The sequence below is a fragment of the Trypanosoma melophagium genome, assembly GCF_022059095.1.
Source record: "Trypanosoma melophagium isolate St. Kilda chromosome Unknown ctg28segment0, whole genome shotgun sequence".
In the NCBI taxonomy this organism is placed as follows: Eukaryota; Euglenozoa; class Kinetoplastea; order Trypanosomatida; family Trypanosomatidae; genus Trypanosoma; species Trypanosoma melophagium.
In genome coordinates, this window is record NW_027125159.1 from 1 (window position 1) to 18,370 (window position 18,370).

General features: G+C 41.6%; 10 protein-coding genes across 10 annotated transcripts, besides 1 other annotated feature; all 10 read right to left on the bottom strand.

Annotated features, from left to right (window-relative positions):
• Positions 1-51: 51 nt before the first annotated feature.
• Positions 52-72: a sequence feature (Short protein (LSM04_000605, KAH9593224.1) was converted to a misc_feature.).
• Positions 73-637: 565 nt separating this feature from the next.
• On the bottom strand, positions 638-1,462 carry LSM04_007528 (Exoribonuclease; the record flags this gene model as incomplete). Its single annotated transcript, XM_067329998.1, has 1 exon — positions 638-1,462. The coding sequence occupies one exon, from the start codon at positions 1,460-1,462 to the stop codon at positions 638-640; it is 825 nt and encodes a 274-aa protein (XP_067190338.1).
• Positions 1,463-1,854: 392 nt separating this feature from the next.
• LSM04_007394 (NAD(P)-binding domain) lies at positions 1,855-2,826 on the bottom strand (the record flags this gene model as incomplete). The annotated part of the gene is made up of 1 exon (XM_067330009.1): positions 1,855-2,826. One exon carries the CDS (start codon positions 2,824-2,826, stop codon positions 1,855-1,857), a length of 972 nt encoding a protein of 323 aa, XP_067190337.1.
• A 629-nt stretch (positions 2,827-3,455) lies between these two features.
• Positions 3,456-5,453, bottom strand: LSM04_007053 (Histone deacetylase domain; the record flags this gene model as incomplete). Its single annotated transcript, XM_067330020.1, has 1 exon — positions 3,456-5,453. The coding sequence occupies one exon, from the start codon at positions 5,451-5,453 to the stop codon at positions 3,456-3,458; it is 1,998 nt and encodes a 665-aa protein (XP_067190334.1).
• A 1,112-nt stretch (positions 5,454-6,565) lies between these two features.
• Positions 6,566-7,243, bottom strand: LSM04_005196 (Cytochrome b5-like heme/steroid binding domain; the record flags this gene model as incomplete). Its single annotated transcript, XM_067330031.1, has 1 exon — positions 6,566-7,243. One exon carries the CDS (start codon positions 7,241-7,243, stop codon positions 6,566-6,568), a length of 678 nt encoding a protein of 225 aa, XP_067190322.1.
• Positions 7,244-7,744: 501 nt separating this feature from the next.
• Positions 7,745-8,368, bottom strand: LSM04_007997 (uncharacterized protein; the record flags this gene model as incomplete). Its single annotated transcript, XM_067330046.1, has 1 exon — positions 7,745-8,368. One exon carries the CDS (start codon positions 8,366-8,368, stop codon positions 7,745-7,747), a length of 624 nt encoding a protein of 207 aa, XP_067190344.1.
• A 319-nt stretch (positions 8,369-8,687) lies between these two features.
• Positions 8,688-9,944, bottom strand: LSM04_000716 (uncharacterized protein; the record flags this gene model as incomplete). The annotated part of the gene is made up of 1 exon (XM_067330057.1): positions 8,688-9,944. One exon carries the CDS (start codon positions 9,942-9,944, stop codon positions 8,688-8,690), a length of 1,257 nt encoding a protein of 418 aa, XP_067190277.1.
• Positions 9,945-10,448: 504 nt separating this feature from the next.
• Positions 10,449-13,280, bottom strand: LSM04_000128 (uncharacterized protein; the record flags this gene model as incomplete). Its single annotated transcript, XM_067330068.1, has 1 exon — positions 10,449-13,280. One exon carries the CDS (start codon positions 13,278-13,280, stop codon positions 10,449-10,451), a length of 2,832 nt encoding a protein of 943 aa, XP_067190268.1.
• Positions 13,281-13,871: 591 nt separating this feature from the next.
• Positions 13,872-14,270, bottom strand: LSM04_002007 (uncharacterized protein; the record flags this gene model as incomplete). Its single annotated transcript, XM_067330079.1, has 1 exon — positions 13,872-14,270. The coding sequence occupies one exon, from the start codon at positions 14,268-14,270 to the stop codon at positions 13,872-13,874; it is 399 nt and encodes a 132-aa protein (XP_067190290.1).
• Positions 14,271-14,512: 242 nt separating this feature from the next.
• Positions 14,513-15,331, bottom strand: LSM04_001869 (uncharacterized protein; the record flags this gene model as incomplete). The annotated part of the gene is made up of 1 exon (XM_067330090.1): positions 14,513-15,331. One exon carries the CDS (start codon positions 15,329-15,331, stop codon positions 14,513-14,515), a length of 819 nt encoding a protein of 272 aa, XP_067190289.1.
• An 841-nt stretch (positions 15,332-16,172) lies between these two features.
• LSM04_008073 (uncharacterized protein) lies at positions 16,173-17,309 on the bottom strand (the record flags this gene model as incomplete). Its single annotated transcript, XM_067330101.1, has 1 exon — positions 16,173-17,309. One exon carries the CDS (start codon positions 17,307-17,309, stop codon positions 16,173-16,175), a length of 1,137 nt encoding a protein of 378 aa, XP_067190346.1.
• Positions 17,310-18,370: the final 1,061 nt, after the last annotated feature.

The window sequence follows — 18,370 nt, forward strand, 5'->3', positions numbered from 1 at the left end:
GCTCCGCGTGGGCGGTCATGCGGGCGGGGCGAAGGGCAATTCCTTGAGAAGCGTAAAGCAGGGCTTGGGTAGCGGAGAGAAGCAAAAGAAGAAGAAGATGGAGGGGAAAAAAAGGAGAAGGAGAGAGAAAGATAAAGTATGAAATGGGAGACAACACGTGGGTGCAGATAGAGAAAGGAAGAGAGATAGGGAGGGAATTATTAGGGATCCGCTGAATGGTGTGTACATTGGGAGTTTCATTCTCATCATTGCCTTCCTTTCTTCAAACCCATTATCACGTTGCGTAATTATTGAAACCAAACCACACGTTCTACCCGTCATTTACTACCTTTCTTCTCCTTTCTAGAGAGGGATACAGATACACACACACCCATATCCACACAGTCGCAGGAAGCACAAACTGGGGATAAAACAAAGGTCATTCCGTCTCAATTCTCATATTCTTTGAGTATAATTATCTTTTTATATATGTATATATTATGAGAAGGAGAGAAAAAAAGAAAGAAAAAGAAAGAAAGAAGAGAAAAAGACACCATGCCGTTTTTTTTCCTTTCCTCCTTTAGCTCACGCCACGCTTCGTCTGACCCTGCGCCACGTCTGCGAAAAGGAAAACAAGAACATAGAAGTCGTTCATTAATCATTCCAAGGGTACACCACAGTTCTGCATAAACGCAAAAATGGTTACTGCTGCGCGTGCCGCCAGGGCAGCCATATCCGCAAAGTCCTTTGCTGAAACGCTTTTAACATGCTTAGAGCGGCGTGGGCACAAATGCATGTTGCTTGCGAGTACCCCACCGCCTCCACCATTTGGATTGGAGAGGATAAATGTCGTGGTCGCTACACTCCGCACCTCGTCTGTTGCCTCTTCCGCTATGGTAGGGTCGAGCAAGAGCAAAGATGTCAACGATGATCCTCCTTCTGCTGAAGGTCCGGATGATGCTAATGGTAAGAGTATTTCTTTATCAGGTGGTGCACAAACGGCAACACTTACAGCGGCAATTGTGGTGCGGCACGGCACACCGGCGTCCAGTAATGCACACATCACTGCATTTGTCGCAACGGCAAGTAGTGATCCGTCGTCGGCCAGCACTGTAACGTGTATCTCAAGTACGCATCGGGGGAATCGCTCCAATAACACCACCGCCTCCACGAACGTTTTAAGAAGACGCCCCGCTTCCCCATCCGTACGGCGCTGTTCTTCTCGCTCCTGTTCCAGACAGAGTCGATCCGTACCACCGGCCGGTGGTACACGTGCCGCGCGTGTAACGTTAACACGCACATCACATTTTCGGTAGTCTTCCTGCCGTGCCGCAACAGGACCGTTAATTGCAGCTACCACAGTTGTAAGGCCCTGTGCATACCAAGCAGAACCGTCAAATTGATTAAAAACCGACGTCTGCAATTCTTTACCGCGCATCTCCCGCTCACCACGACCATCTCGCCGGACCAAAGTTGTCGACATCTTTTATTTCACCTTACGCACTTATTTCTGTTTTTGTTGTTTTTTCCCCTTTCTTTCTCTCTTGTTTTTGTTTGGGGGGGAAGGGGGTACCTATTTCGTCTTTTCTTTTATCACTACTTGTGCGTGCGTGCTTGCGTGCTCGTTCTTCGAATACAAAAAGGAAAGGGAAAAAAAAACAATTTATTTTTTCTCAACACCAAGAAGGAAATGCTTCACAGAAGGAAGGTTACAAAGTACATGATACAACATATGTAATGTCTCATCTTGTACCTGCAATGCACGTTAGAAACAAAGCTGAAATCCGATTCTCCATAAAAGCAAAAACAAAAAGAAAGGAAAGTTACATCAACTTTTGGCCATAGAGTCTACTCTACACAATTGTGGTAAACTCACTACACTCGTACATCCTCCTGCACAAAATCACGTAGGTATTCCTCCAATGACGTGGTTGCATTTTCTATTTTTCCAACCGATGTGTCAAAATGGGCCCGGCCGGTAACCATGCAGTTAGACATCTCCACGAGACTTTGCACACGACGCGGTGGAAACCCAGAAGCCTCAAGTATAGGTCGCCATTCAGACTCTGAAAGGACATGCAAGTGAATATATTTTCCCGTAATTTCTTGAAGAACTCGAGCCATATCACCAACACTGTATGGTGTTGGAAAAGCAAACTGAATTACTGTTTTTCTTGACAAATTAGAATTACAATTTGCATCCGAAACTGCATAAAATGGTTGCACAAGAGCCATACCGACACGCTTCCCAACATCTTCTGGTGCCTGACAAGGAAATCGCGCATCAGCTAGCATTTCTGTCGTCATAACACCTGTTGTTAGTGCTTCACTTATTTCTGTACGAAAATTACTGAAAAAGTATCCAGGACGTATGCAAATGACCTCTACAAACCTATCAGATGCAGCATCTATGATAACATCCTCTAGTTCCCCTGAAACTGATAAGTCACCGGCGTCTTCCAACAGTTCTGCACCAATTGTTGATAGACATACAATTCGGTAGAGGGTTCCCTTCTTTACTGCCGCTCGCACACACGAAGCGTAGTACTGAATTGTGAGTCGAATCTTGTCAAGCCATGCATCATCAAAAAAGTCATCCGGGGTAATGAGAAAGACAGCTTTAACGCCTCCAGAAAATGCACGTCGGATATCTTGTTCATTGTTTAGATCACACTGCACCACCTCTAAACGAGCCTTACTGCTGATTTTCATGGTTTTATTCCGAAGTGCCTCTGGTCGACGAGTGGTCAAACGGACAACGTCATAATGACCATGTTCCAATACATGTGCAGCTGCAGCGCCTCCTACATGACCAGTGGCGCAAAAAATAAGACAAATTGAAGTCATGTACTCCTTTTTTTTCTTTATCTCCCTTTTTCCCCCTAGCTCTCTCTCCCTCTTGGAAGAACAATTGCAATTAGGTGAAGAAGTACATTAAGGAAGGAAAAAAAGAGAAGGAAATAGCAAAATAATAATAATAATAATAATAATAATAATAATAATAATAATAATAATAATAATAATAATAATAATAATAATAATAATAATAGCCAAACAAAAAGAAAAAATATATATAAGAGAATATGAGAGAGAGAGAGAAAAGAATACAAATAAGCAGGAAAGCAAGATTCGGTATAAATGACATGAATGATAGAAGCACAATAACTCCTTGAGCTTCCACCAAAGCATAGTACAGGACAGAATAAAGTGAGCGAGGCAAAAAGAAATAAGAAACGCAATAGCATGTATCTACCACTCATCTTTTGTCACACAATGTACGTACTATTATTCATAAAATAGTACTTTACCTGTAATTCATCAAATATTCCTTGCTATTTATTGTTCTTCTTATTTTTTTTTTACACATTTTCATCCGATTTCTTTTTTTTCTCTAGATAGAGTTCTCCTTTAAATACGTTTGGTTGGTTGTACATTTTCTCCTCTTTTGCTCACTTTTTATCTCGACCCCCGGTTCGTTATTCTTGATTAGAAAAGCATTTCCAATAACCCTCATGCGTTCGTTGAACCTGTTTTATAAGCTCTTCCGTCTGACACCACAACATACCACTGCGCGGCAACGCCACCGCACCACTGCACTCGAGCAATGCACGCATGACCGCTTCAGAACAGCGGGCAACATTGGAGAGATGATAGCCGCCCTCAAGAACCACTACAAGACGTGGACATAGGGAAGCAATTGCCTTTGTGAGCAAATAATAACCAGAAGCTGTCATACGCATAGAACCAAGCAAATCGCCATAGGCACTATCAAATCCACAGCTAATAAAGACAATATCTGGTATATACTCACGAATTACTGGAGCAACTAAGCCTAAAAGTACCTGAATATACTCTAAATCGCCCATTCCTGCAACAGCCCATGGAATATTAATATTCTTTCCCCGTGCAGCTTCATTTTCTTCACCACCAACACGTTCAATATGTCCTGTTCCAGGGTAAAATGCCTCTTGGGTATCGTGATTTACCTCATCTTCAAAGGAAAACCCTTCTGTGTCACCCGGGAGTCTCTTCAATCCAAACCCAGTAGAAGAGGATGTTGCCAACGAAACGTTGCTTTTGCTATTAGTGCTAGCAGAGGATGATGATGACATGGCATTATCTGGATCATCCGGTGCAAGACCAAAAATTCTTGCAATGGCTTCATCATCCTCCTCCATATCAGCTGCCAGTTTCTCATAATCCACAGGCTTTCTCGGACGTTTATCTTCTAAGTTTTCTTTTGATGACAAAATAAGTTCATTTTTTTCATCATTTTCTTCTTTTCTTTTTTCCCTTTGTGAGATGCTATCGTTTTTAGTGGTAGTATCAGCCTTTTTCTCAGCATCATTATCATCATCACATCCTCTAGTATTGCTTGCACTAACGTTGCTGTTCGGTTCTTCTGCTGTTGTTTGTTCCATAAGAGCAGCCAATGAGTTCACATCGATGGTGTCTGTAAAAACAGAAGGAGTTTTCCGTAAGACATGTCCCCGAGCAGATCCATATTGATGAATCGATACAACAACCACAGATGGATCCTCGTAAAAAATACTCTCTGTTCCATCACAGTGATGTACATCCCAGTCAAGTACCAAAGCCCGTGGTGCGGACACTCCCCGTTGACGAAGTTCCTGTTGCGCTACTCGCACAGCTACAGCAACATTGTTAAAAAAACAGAAACCAGATGCGGCATTTGCACTGGCGTGATGTCCAGGAGGGCGAACCAACGCAAAAGCATTGCGAACTTCACCTCGTACAACACTCAGTGCTGCTGAAATAGCACATCCTGCGGCCATACGGGCTGCTCTAGAAGTACTGATGTTAGCGTAGAGATCCTGACCGATGCTTGACGTACTACCAGGTTTACGAAGAGATACTGCAAACTCCAGCTGGTCAACGCTATCAATGTGATCAATAGAATGCACCAAGCGTAGTTCTTTGGTACGTGCAATATGACGCGGAATACGACGACAACATGCCATAAGACCAATCGCACGTAAATGATCCACCGTACGCTTAAGACGTCCAGGACGCTCGTAGTCTTCTGGATCATTTGACTCATGTTGTAGCATCACATCATCGTACACCACACCCGTTCCTTCTGCGTAAGGTATTAAAGTAGACTGTTTTACCTTATCATTTTCTGTAACACTGATAGTATGCGAAACCTTCATATGTTCATCATTAAGTAAAAGAGCTTTATTTGTACAAGACGTTTTTAGTGGCATCATCAAATCCAGAATAGTAGGAAGTGGTTCAGCAAAAGGAAGCGATGTTGGCGGTGGTCGTCGTGCCCCACTTGTCTCAGACATCCACTGCTGAACATACGCCTCAAAACGTTTTTTACTTACCACAGCTAGAGAATCATCTGGCATATATGCAGTTGACTTTACCCCATTTTTGTGTTCCACTTTGGCATTTTTATCCTTCATACTATTTACTGCACTTCCATCAACCCTAAGACGCTTTGGCATCTTTCCTCCAAGATATTAGAGAAATCACCTAAGAACTCAATTTTTTTTTTTTAGCGCCCCACCCCAACCCACACAGAGACACACAAAGACAAAAAAAAAGTACTCCCTTAAGTCAAACTAACATAGGACAAATAGAACCAAATATAATGATAGGGAAACAAACAATTATAAAATAAATAAATGCCAAAATAAATATGAAGTTGTTTCTTTTTTTTTCCAAGATAGTTACAAAACAATATCGATGATATTAAGAGAAGGCGGCAGTAAAATAAAATAGAAACACAACATAAAAGGATCAAAAGAGTATTTACAGGTATTTTATGGAAAAATAAATAAATACAGATCATTACGAGCATCGCACTATTGACAAAAAGCTTTGTCCATATTATTTTCGGGGTTATTTTTTTCCCTTGCTCCCACTCCCCCATTCCAGCATGTACCAGAGATTACCACCAGTGCAATATACTAAAAAAATATATATAATTCAATTTTCCTAGTTCCGTTTTAGTTGACATGTACATTTTTTGTAAAAAAAACAAGTTGCGGTAGGGCTAATCTCTTCTCTCTCTCTCTCTCTCTCTCTCTCTCTATATATATATATATATATATATATATATATCTTTTTATTTGCTTCATAATAGTCATACCTTCCATATACAGATCTTCCTACCTTTCTCTTGAGCGCCGTTTATTTGTTACCAAGGCGGATTGGTTCGGGAAGTAAAGAGTGAACAAAAAAAAATAAATAAATAAATAAACAGATAAATGATTGCTTACTGCTTTTCTTTCTTTTGTGTGTTTGTGCACACAATCAGCAAAAGAAATTGTGTGTTTGTACTTTCTGCTCTATCCACCGGTAGATCTTTTCAGGTAATTTTATTATTTCAATCTGTCAACCATATATTAACAAGGGCAATGAAGAACAATAATGATAAAAAATAATAATTCATGTCATTACCCTTATTTAGTCTCTATCACTATTTTCTTTCTTTTTCTCTTTCTCTCTCTATGCGCATAAACGTATATATATATATACGTTTATGTGTATATGTGTAAGATAGAGAAAAGGAAAGAGAAAGAAAGAGGAGATACCCACCTCAGTTTGTTCAATCTCAGAGTTGCATCACCGCATATATAACTGCAGCGATCACTACCAGCACCATGCCTCCCATTTTCAGTTGAGAAATGATGAATTGATCAACTGATGCATATGGATTACCATGCGTCCAGCCCTTGGCATCGACAATATTACCGTTGCTTTCAGGCTTCGCTTCTTCCGCGACCACCCGATCTTCAGGATGTAAATCCGTGACGTAATACTTCTCCATCATGCGATGTGCGTTCTTGCTGTGATGTACATCCGCAAATGGCTGCGATGCGTCTGCGCCTGCATAACAGAGCAGTACATCACGACCGCCTGGGTGCATGTCAAGAAACGGTGTGAGATTGTACACCTTATTTGCAATAACAAGCCAACAGGCGTTCTTGTCATTGGCGGCGGCGGCTTCTTGTTCGGTCTTAACTTCGACGAGGCGCATGTCGCGGGGACCGTCAATTCTTCCAACTTGCAACGAGGCGAAACGTCGGCGGGCGGCTTTACTGTGATGTACATCCGCAAATGCCTGCGATGCGTCTGTGCCGAGTAGTGCGAGTAGTACATCGCGGCCACCGGGGTGATCATCGAGGAATGATGATACGTTAAGTACGTCGCCGTCAATGATAAGCCAACCATCAGCTGCAGTGGTGTGTGTGGCAACTTCTTCTGCCGTGTAGACCCTCGTAGCTGTCATTTCACAGATATTTATTTATATATATAAATATCTGAGGTTGTAGGCAAAGGCTCAGGGGGGTATAAGCGCTAGTAATGCTTGGGTATCTCTGTTTCTTTGTGTGCCTCTTAATATGGTCTTATTTTTGCTGTTTTTTTTTTTTTGTCAAACTCTTGATGGTGTTTTATAAGACCGTGTGTGTCGTACAGAAGTGAGGGGAAAGAGTTCAAAAATAATAAAAGAGATGAAACAATGAACAGATATATATCTCTCCAGAAAGAATTTGAGACCTAGCAGAGGAATCAAAGATAGAAATCAACCCCAACACAGAGACAAACAAACGCACACACACTCTCCTCTCTCTCTTTCCTTCTTTTTCTCACATGTACACACACCGCAAAGTCACCAATACAGATATATCATTCGTTATTATTTTCTATCCTCTTTTATCTTCCTTCTTTGAACTCTCTTCCTATCCTCTTCTCCTACGACTCTCAAACGATGTCGCAATAAAGCACGAAATTATGCTGTTACACCATCCGGTAATAAATCATCACGGATAAGTTCGAGCACATGATTAAACACCGCGGCACCAAAGCGCATCGTAACATCAAAACTGCACCCAGCCGGTGTGCCCAAAAGTTCAACCTTCTCACCAGTCAAACCACACGCAACGTAAACTGTAACGGCTGTACCGCACATCTTCTGCAAACGCCTTGCAAGCCGCTGCGCAAGACTCTGTGCAAACACCGTCTGCGGGTTCGGTGCGCCATAACCGGATTCCTGATCTTGTTGTTTTTGCGATTGCAGTGGGAGCGGCACATCGTCGATGAGAGCGGTGGATGTGATGTCTTCAGAGATGCCGGCAATTGCGACGGCGCAGGGGCCAAACACCGGCGGCGGCGCATCACTGCGAAGACGCGCCTCGGAGAGATGCACCCAAAAACAACGCCGCCCAAATGAAAGGACTTGCGCCGTAATTTCCACCACCGGCACTGTTCTCTCTGTAGCGACAATCTCATCATCTACAAGACTATGGCTCTGCTTACTTCTATGGTTTTCATCCATACTGTCATCCAGTACACAGTCTGGTGGAAGTTCATGGGTAAAGACAAACTGTCGAACAGCCAGTACAGGAGGTGGCATTGCAAATATGGCAGAGAATTACACACCTCTCTTTTTTTTTGATTTGTTTTGTTTTTTGTCCTTTTCTGGAGTCTCTAGCACTGTCCAAGTACCCCTTAACAAAGCGAATACGTTATTCGCGTGAAGGAAAGTGGAAAACAATTCAGAGAAAAAAAAAAGCACACATACACATGTATACACGAGTAGAGTGAGAGAACCAGAGAGAGGAGAAAAAAAAAAACCAATTCAATAAAAATCAAATTGCAAGTAATGCATACACCCACTCATCAACTATACACACATTGAAGAAAAACACAACTCTTCTTTTCTGCCTTCATTATTATGGGTGTGACAATCTCTCTTCCTCCTCCTCCTCCTCCTCCTCATCTGAATCAACGGGAAAATTCTCAGCTGTATTACCCTTGTTATCGCCTTTGCTACCGCTACCGCTACTGTTCGTTGTCACTACAGTAGAACTATTGCTACTGTCAGGCCGCCCAAGAAGATCCTGCAAAAGAGCTTGTGTGTTACCATGCGTACTACCAAATTCCGCAAAAAGACCATCAGTTGAGAGCAACAATGTCTGCTGTAGTAGTTTACCCCGGGCAATCTTTCCGAGTTCTTTGCTAATAACAGTAAAAAATAGTTGCTGCAGGCGACGATCAATGGATAAAACACGCTTCGCACTCGCCTCACTATTTGTCACGTCATAGTCCGCGAAACGTTTATACGCTAGTATCAGATGCAAGCAGAGAGGAATAATCAACTCCTCATATCGTACATCCGTTGCTTTAATGTAGGCAAGGTGCTCAAGATTCAAATAGTGATATTTTACTTGGTTTTCCGCATCCCACGCGCCGTATAGAAAAGTACCATTATTATTATTATTATTATTATTATTATTATTATTATTACTAATATTACCACTACCACCACCACCAGTTCCACTTCCAGTTCCAAGAGGAGCAGACGAGGTGCTATCAATGTTGCTGCTATTACTGGTACCAAGAAAAGATAAAGATTCTACAAGATGCATTTGTTGTTGTTGCTGACGATAATTGCGAAGATTAAGTTGTGCGATAGCCTTCGCTGCAGTACCAGCCGCAAATCGTACATCCATTTCCAATAAAAGTGCATAAAAAGACTCAATAAATTCTCTTCTCGGAAGTTCCGCTCGCAATATATCCGCAAGCGATAGTGCAAGACACAAGTAACATGGCATACGTGCAGATAACCAAGAATTTCCAACCATTTGCGGTAAACCAGGAATTGGCTTCATTTTTAAAACCATATCCTCTGTCTCTCCTTCTGCTCTAGTCGATAACGCTTCCCCCATTGTTGTTGTCGTTGTCTCTATTGCAGCAGTGGTCGGGAGGGAATACACCACGCAGTTGTTTTCCCCGCGATGACCGCCGCTGTTACTGCCGCTGAAGTACTTCACAACATCCCGCCGTGTGAGGCGAACAGTACCCATCCACAGCACCCCGCCACGGTGTAACTCACTCAAGTACTCCAGAAAACGCACACGCTTTTCAACAAGAAGTTCAATAAGAGCAACACGGGCGGCATCATTCTTCACTTTCAGACCCTTTCGCATTCCGTAAAATCCCAGAGTTGTTTTTTCTTTTTCTTTTTAGCCGTCGCCTAAAACAAAAAGTAAATAAAAAAACAAAACAAACCTGCAAATACTATCAGAAACAGGTAATAAATAGACACAGTCACACACACACCCACTAGCCTTTATCTCACTGGTAAGAGTGTATTTTTTTCTGCTACCAAAATCAAAAATAAAATAAAAAACAAAAATAAAAAACAATGGAAAGAAAACAAATCATTAACAACAACACGAGCAAGAACAGCAAAGCAATAAAGGGAACGCCTGAACCCCGCCAAGAGAACAAAAAAAAAAACAGAAAAGGAAAAAGGAATATTTCTAATGATGACTTTAAACGGCCTAAATAACAGAAAAACACATACACAAGAATGAAATAAATAAATAAATAGAATGTGAGTAAAATTCACTGTAACGTATTCCACCAGCATGAAGAGAGTGAAAATAGAACTAAAAGGGGTTTCTTCAAAAATCCAAATTCATCTTTCATCACCGAACAGAGACAAACCACTGAAGGACTGTTGATTCTTCATCAACCGTGGGTTCTGTCACAATAGGTTTATCATCTCCTTCTGTTGTTACAGATGCAGTAGAAAGTGGCACCGTTCGCAGCAACAATTCTAGTTGTCGCTCAAAAATACCGCGTACCACCGGCTGAAAAACAAACGATTCTGCAAGCCATGCTGTTAACCACTTTCCCACTATAGTACTGTTAATAATGCGACTACAGATATTGTGGCAATTGTCGTTCATTAAAGAATCAAGTTTTGACATATCAATTGATTCAATACATTGAACTCCTGTCTCTGAATGTAATGCCTTCTGCAGCTGCAACTCACCAAGTGCATCTGTAACATACAACGGCGGTTCGTAGTTATTCATAGAATCTAGGCTGAAACAGAACTTATCAATAGAAGCAGGTTCCATGGCAGACGTCGTGCATTCCGTACACATCATGCTGGTGTCTTCAAGAGAACAAAGACGTACATAGTCGCTAAAACCCAACACAACCATATTTCCCTCACGTCCAGCAGCACGTAATTTATTAAACGTCTCTAGCACAATTTTCCTACACTCTACTGGATTTCGTTTCGTCACATCGGTTAATCCCAAAGTAGCATAGCAGAGAGCCTTTACCGGTTTCTCCGTAGTGTCTTCACGCATTATACGGTACTGGAGTTCTGCAACTGGCAGATGAAATCGTGGTGTGCGCTCTGCAGAAGCGCGGTGCCGTAACCAACCAAGGGAGAAGTCAAAGAGGATACTGTCAATACAAGAGATTAGCGATGATATCCCTTTTCCAAGAGTTACTGTTGACGTTTCTGTGGTTGTAATTCCTTCCTTCTCTTCACGATATACTGCGTCCAAGTCTATAAATTGCTGTCGAATACGTTGTAAGAGCTGCAGAGTTGTGCAGGCGGTTGTTGTAACTCCTCTTTTATACAACTCTTCACGCCATGACTGCAGAATACTTTGAGCATGTTCCCCCCAACGCGGGTCAGATTTAATTTTTTCCAACACTTTATCCTCTTCTTCTTGTTGGTTTTGCTGCCGGCGCTGCAGGATCCTGTGAAGATCAATGTGAAGCACAAGTAGACGAAGAAAAAAAGTCCTTTGTGGTTCTACTTCATGTTGTGAGTCAATGAGATCGAGTACAGTGTACACGGCGTCTGATATGGTTGCATTTTGATGTAATTCTTCTTCTTGTTGTTGCAGGAGCAACTTCACGGCGAGAAGATGCGCTGCAGAAGAGACAATCGCGCGACGACGCATACTCACAAAGCTTACGTATCGTTCTAAGTCATTTAATGCATCTTTTTCTGCCAAAAGTACGGCAATTATATTTGCTGACACATCAGCACGACAAACATTAGGAGCAGATAACTGATTGTAAAGCAGTAAAGCAGTACTGCCATCACGTGCGGCACTTGCTACCTGTAGGAGTGCTTCTGTCACATTGGGGGAAATAGAAACATCCGCATGAGACGAAAGTTGAACTGCACGAAAGAATGATTGTGCCGCATCCATCCTTGCGCGGGTTTCCAGTGTAACACGTGAGAGAGCATGCAGAAGCGCACAAAAAGCTTTTTGAGATACCTCACGTGTGGTGGCATAGTAACCTACATCGGTTGATGTAAATAGATGTAATACAATATCTCGTACGTATGTAAAATGTGCAGCATTGGCGTCTATACAATCTGCGAGATGAGTGAGTACCTTTAAGTTTTCAGCTGCAATATCGGCTGCTTCCACAGCTGGATTGCCATTCCCATTCTCAATGTTAACTACATTCTTTTGTTGTGAGGTAATGGCAAGGAATTTTTCCCATAAAATAACTGCAGATCCAAAATCGCGCGTAAGCCGAAAAGCAGATATAGCGAAACCAAACTCTTGGGCTAAAGATAGATAATCCGCCTTTACATTTACAGTACTACTACTGTTGTTGTTATTGTTATTGTGCTTCTCATGAAATGCAAGGAGTCTTTCAAGCGCATCCATAGCTACTGCGCCATTCTGCACGGCCGCAGCCAGCTTTAATCTCTCTCGCATTTCCTCCCGCCACCACTGTTGTTGTTGTTGTGAATGTTGTTCTTCACTATCTCTCTGTTGTGGGTCAAGAGCACTAAGAAGTTCACAGGTACGTCGCACTTCCTCCGCCAACACCCATCGTTTTGGCAGTCGTCGAGTGACCGTTCGCCCTTCTTCCTCATCGCTGCGTTTAATCATAGCGAGCAGCCGCGCTGTGGCCGCCCTATACAATACCGCCACCGCCACCGATGGTACATATAATGATAATAACGCAGATCTATTTATGGTGGTGTTTTCTTCTTTTTCCCTTCGTACGGCTGCCAGTACTTTTCGCAGTACAACAATAGGCGGTAGTTGACACTTCACGCCCGCACGACACGCCTCTGTGAAGTTTGACGCCAGCGATGCGGCGGACATCACACATCCGCCGCCTGTGGTATTTGGAACCGCAAACTGTACGGTGCGTCGCTCTGCGAGATCCATCACGCCGAGTTGCTCCATCAGGGCGGCGTTAGCGGCCAGCGGTTCATTCCGTGGAATCGCCACCTCCACAGAAACAGCCGCACTCGCAGAACTCATCAAAGTCGGGCTTCTCTTGTCCCCCTGCAAGTGCCGCAGCAGTCGACGGAAGAGTTTGTGTTGCTGCTGAAGACGTGCATGGCCGCCATTCGCCGTTACTTCTCTGGATGTGTTATCCGCCGTGTTGTGAAATGTAAATAACACACGCGATAATTGAATGGGCGAGAGTACCGTCTGCACATCAACACGCGTGCACAGTCGCCTCCAACACATCAAATCACTACGCTCCTCTTTCTACCCAAATAAAGAACGGCAGCAAAATGAATAAATAAATAAATATAAGTAGAAAATTACAGGCGGAAAGCCTGCGAAGTCCTACCCTTTCTTCTGGCTATTTCCCCTCTATTGTAGTTATTAATAAAAAGAGTGAAGAAGGAAGAAAAAAAGAGGGAAAAAAAACCTTTACAAAACAATGAAAAAAAAAGAGTTTTCGCAAAAATAAAAATAAAAACATTACCATAAAGCGCCATTCGTCTAATCTCTTAGTGTTAATGAGGTGCACCGCATCTGGGCACGTTAACTCGCATTACAGGTGAAGTTTTCTTATATTGTGAAGAAAGGATCCAAAGAAAAGAAAAAAAACAATGTCAAAAAGAGCAATAAGATAAGAAAATAATAGCAATAAGAAACCTTTCACATAGAAGAAATGTAAAGATTTTACATTTTGATTTCGCTTAATCGTATTCATCCATTATTCCCAGATTGGGTACGCCACCATCACCTTTCTTCATCTGAGTGATGTGTAAGCCGATAGATGTACAGAAACGCCATTGGAATAAGTAACGAAATACAACATGCACCTCCTTACTCATGACCCCAATCAGACGTTTTCTTTAGTCTTCCACGAATTCCTTCCACCATTCGTTTTGTTTTTGCCATATTCGCATCTAGTACCGCCATATTACTCCGCGTAATACCAAGTTTCCGTACGTACAACTGCATCTTTTCAAAGATCTCGCCCACCTCCCGCATTTCTGCCTCTCTATCGCCTAATTCATTCTTCACTTTAGTAATAGCCTGTAGTGTTGTCTCTTGTTGTATTTGCACATCGCGGAGGAGATCAAAAGTAGTGCCAAGGACTCTATCATGTATAGTAGTATATAAATGCTGTGTAATGTCATTGTTGGGGGCAGTTTCTACTTTATTTGATGAAGAAAGATTTTTCTTGTTCTCTTTGCCCTTCTTCACTCCTTTTTGTCTCATCTGGAGTATTCTCCTTCTCATCAGAGAGTGTATCCATTACGCTACTAAATGCAATAAATAAGCGGCAAAGTACAAAAAACAAGCAAGAGTAATAATAAAAAAATAGCACAAAATAAGCAGTTCCCTCAAACAAACAAACAAACAAAAGTAACATTATTATTCTTATTATTATTTAAAGTTTTGAAAACAAAAAAAAAAATACGAGCAAGATAATAAACTCCTCACTTATTAAACACAATCGCTTATTCCATCCTCCTTAGCGCCACAACAGCTGTAGGATTCACAACGTACATCACACCACTACGTTTCTCTACCGTCACACGGCATACACAGGCACCACACGCCGTGCAGCATCCCTCCACAACCGCAGGATCACTGCGCTTATTTACGTCCCGCAGACATTCTTCGCGCCATGTTATTTGCCGATGGGCCCGATCGCAGTTTCCTCCGCTTGTACGCCGCACCATTTCTCCTTCTACACGTAATCCACGAGTCGCGAGTGTTGCCCGCAGCGGCGCCCCACTTCCACGTTCCACAGCCACACGCTGCAGAAGACTACGGAGTTTTAACGCCTTTGAAGAGACTGGAGATGTAAACATTGGCCATCCACTGCTGTGTTGACCGAGTGCACTAGATGGAGCATACGCCGCACTGGAAAAGAGAATATTTTTGCAGTTACAGCAGTTGTAAGAAACTTCATCAGAGACATCAATGTTACAGTTATCATGCTGCATCAAATCTAATTCGCCTGGCACAGGTGTAAAGGGTGGATCAAGTACCAAAGGTGGTACATCCGTAGGAGTAGAACTGGAAGATGCAATTAATGATGATGATGATAGAGGTGTCTTCTTATAAGGAGGAATTTGTTGAGAGGAACTCTCTGTTCTTGCTATTGGTTTTGATTTAGTGTCTAACAAATTAGATGTATCTGGGACCTTATGTGAGGACATCCAAAGCAAGGAACTACTTTGACGACCAACTGTGTGAAGATAACGGTAGTTGGCAGAAGATTGAAACTGTTGTGGTAATTTAGTTACTCGTAATACCAAGTTAAACGACATTTTAGGGAGAATTGCAACTTTCTCTCTCCCCCTTTCTTTCTTGCGTGGATAAACGTTCTCTCAACGCCAACGTCACCTAAAACGAGTAGGAGGTAAAAAAGAAAAGAAAATGATTTAAAAAAAAGAAAAAAAGAACAAAAAACCATATACCGAACCACACATAGACATACGCATACAACGAAAAACACATATGTATCCTCAACCAAATAGTCACAAAATCATATAATTAATAGTTTCTCTTACTATTGTCAGGTAATCGTTGTTGTTGTTATTATTATTATTATTATTATTATTATTATTATTATTATTATTATTATTATTATTATTATTATTATTATTATTATTATTATTATTATTATTATTTTTCTCCTTTTTATTCTAATTCGCCCATTCTTTGCTACCTTTGAATGTCTGCCGCGAGATATTAATATCTAGTGATAAGTTTTCCCCTTCCACCAACAGTGTACTAAACACTCCATGAAGAAGAAGAAGTTAGGTTACGATGTTGCATCATTCCATACACATATACCCAGAGCCATCACACTTCCAAATTCATAGAAAAAAAAAAGGAAAAATAAATAATAAAAAAGAGAAAAATAATAATGCAAAACATACAGTCGCAAATACATACACACATAGAGACAGAAACACGAAAACATGGCATCACCACCCCTCCAGTAGACAAAGCGCACAGGAACAATATCGAATGACCAATTCAACGCATCGTGAAAGAATGAAGGGAAAATGTCATTATTTTGACGTAAAATAAAATAATAAAAAAAACACAAGAAAAAAAGGGGAAAAAAGTGGAAGAAGTGTAGAGAGGAATAAGGCTCTCATTTCACTTCTGCCTCTTTTTCCCATTATTCTTTGATGAACCGCTAGCGATATTCTCTGACAGAAAGTTATTGCCACGTTGTTGTGGTTGCTTATTTTCCGTAGTTTCTTCACCACGTGGAAGTTTCGAGTTTCCAATTTCCTTACGAATGATTTGCATAAAATTGGACTTGAAGTAATTCACCGCCTTTGTGGTACATATAACGGATGTGTGCTTCTGTTTTCCACTACCACGGATACGCACAATACACTTTGTTGGAAGCACATCTCGCACCTGCTCCCCGCGAAGGGCATCACTATTCCCACTGGCGTGTCCTGTACTTACATCCTTAGATCCCCCACTCTCTGCTGCGAGTGGCTCGAATGTGTTAAAGTAATACTTTGATCCCACTTGTGCCGCCTCGTGGTGTACAAGTTCACCGTCATCCTTCACCGCAGAAGAATCAGCAAATCGGTTCAAAATAACATTTTCCCTTGCAATGATTTCCGCCCATTTGTCTTTATCATACACCGTAGTAGTGGTGGCTTCTACATGCGATGAGGATGCGGCATTGGCCAATCCACTCGGAATCGTTTGATCCACAATTTGTTTAAACCGCGATCCAATCGCATCGCGCCTCAGCATTCCCGCCGCCACCGCGTATTGTTCCCGCAAGTACTGCAAACCCTCCTCGCCGCTCGGTGCGCTTCCGTCCTCCACAAGAAGACCGGCCTCCTGCGCCTGTTGCCATGCGGTTTGCACGTACTGTTCAGCGGCCTCGAGTGCCTCCATGCGGCGTTTCTCTGAAAGTCGACCACGAAAGTTTTTATTGTTTGAAATAACGGCACCATTGGCCTCCGTCGGCACCCGCGCAAACCCGCCTTTTAACACCACCCACACTGTACCTCCACGTATACTCTTACGAGATCTCTTTGATTGTGTCTGTTGTTTTTGTTTTTGTTTTTGTTTTCGTTTTCTACTTCCCTCTTTCTGGGGATTGTTGTTCGAGGTCTCGCTAACGGTATTGGTAGATGTTGCTTTGGCAACTTGTTGTTTGATGCGCTGTTCGCGGGCATTAGCGCGTGTGATGTGAAACAATTTGCCGAGCTCAGAGAGGAGTGTCTTTTCCTCCTGCAGTTCTCGCATCCCAGCCTTTCCCATTGCTGTGCTCTTTAGTGGATCTAGTTTACGTTTTCCTTCTCCCTTTCTCACGCTCTATTTCTTCTTCTTTCTTTATTTGTTTGTGTATGTGCGTGGATTACATTCATTACAGAGAAAAGAACGTATGAAATATTGAAGAAGAGATGGTGAATAGAGCAGAGTATTATTATAACAATATAGAGAACAGCAGAGAGGGAAAAAAAAACATGCTATTGACGACATGCACATAGCGAGGGAAAGAGAGAAAGTCAAAAAAAAAATGTAAAAAAAAGGCACTGGTTATCATCTTCTTCATCTTCATTATCAGCTCTTCGCCTTTTCCTCCACCACTTTTGTTTTCATACTGTTCTCTGCAAACGCTAAATAGAACTATGCAAGAATACTGAAAGCATAAATAACATGCAATATCTTATGTATATGCATGTCCTCTTTTCTCTCCTACTATCTCCTTATCTACTTCTGTCGATCGCCGCAAGTTTATACAAAAAAATTACATCGTATATACAGACAGAAGAAAGAAAAGAAAAAATAAGAAAAAGAAAGCAAAATACAAACAGATACTTGCATCGGTAAAAAAAAAGAAAACAATGCTTGTGATACGCACATACAAACACAAACACGTTATACAATATATATATATATATATATATATTCCTTGGGCAAATACTCTTTTACTGGCAGTACGTGGTCGCAGATTGCTAAGTAAAAAAAAAAACAGTGCAACCACAAAAGCAAAGAAAAAAGGAGTTAAAGATGAATAACGAAAGTCATAAGAAAGCAAAGACGAAAACCAAAGGTAAAGTAATAGGGAATAAAATTGTTGTTTTCTTTTCTTTTCTTTTTACAGATAAAAAAAAACAGTGGCGAGCTGTCCTCGAATGGGAGTAATTCGACGGATTAATACCATAGAGAAAGAGAAAGAGAAAGAAGAAGAAAAGATGTAAAAGTATAAAGATGCTTAAAAGCACAAATGTAAATATAAAGATGGTGTGCTATGATACAACAACATCTTTTATATTTACCAAAGTTCTTCTGTTTTGTAAGGATATAGCATCAGCAAT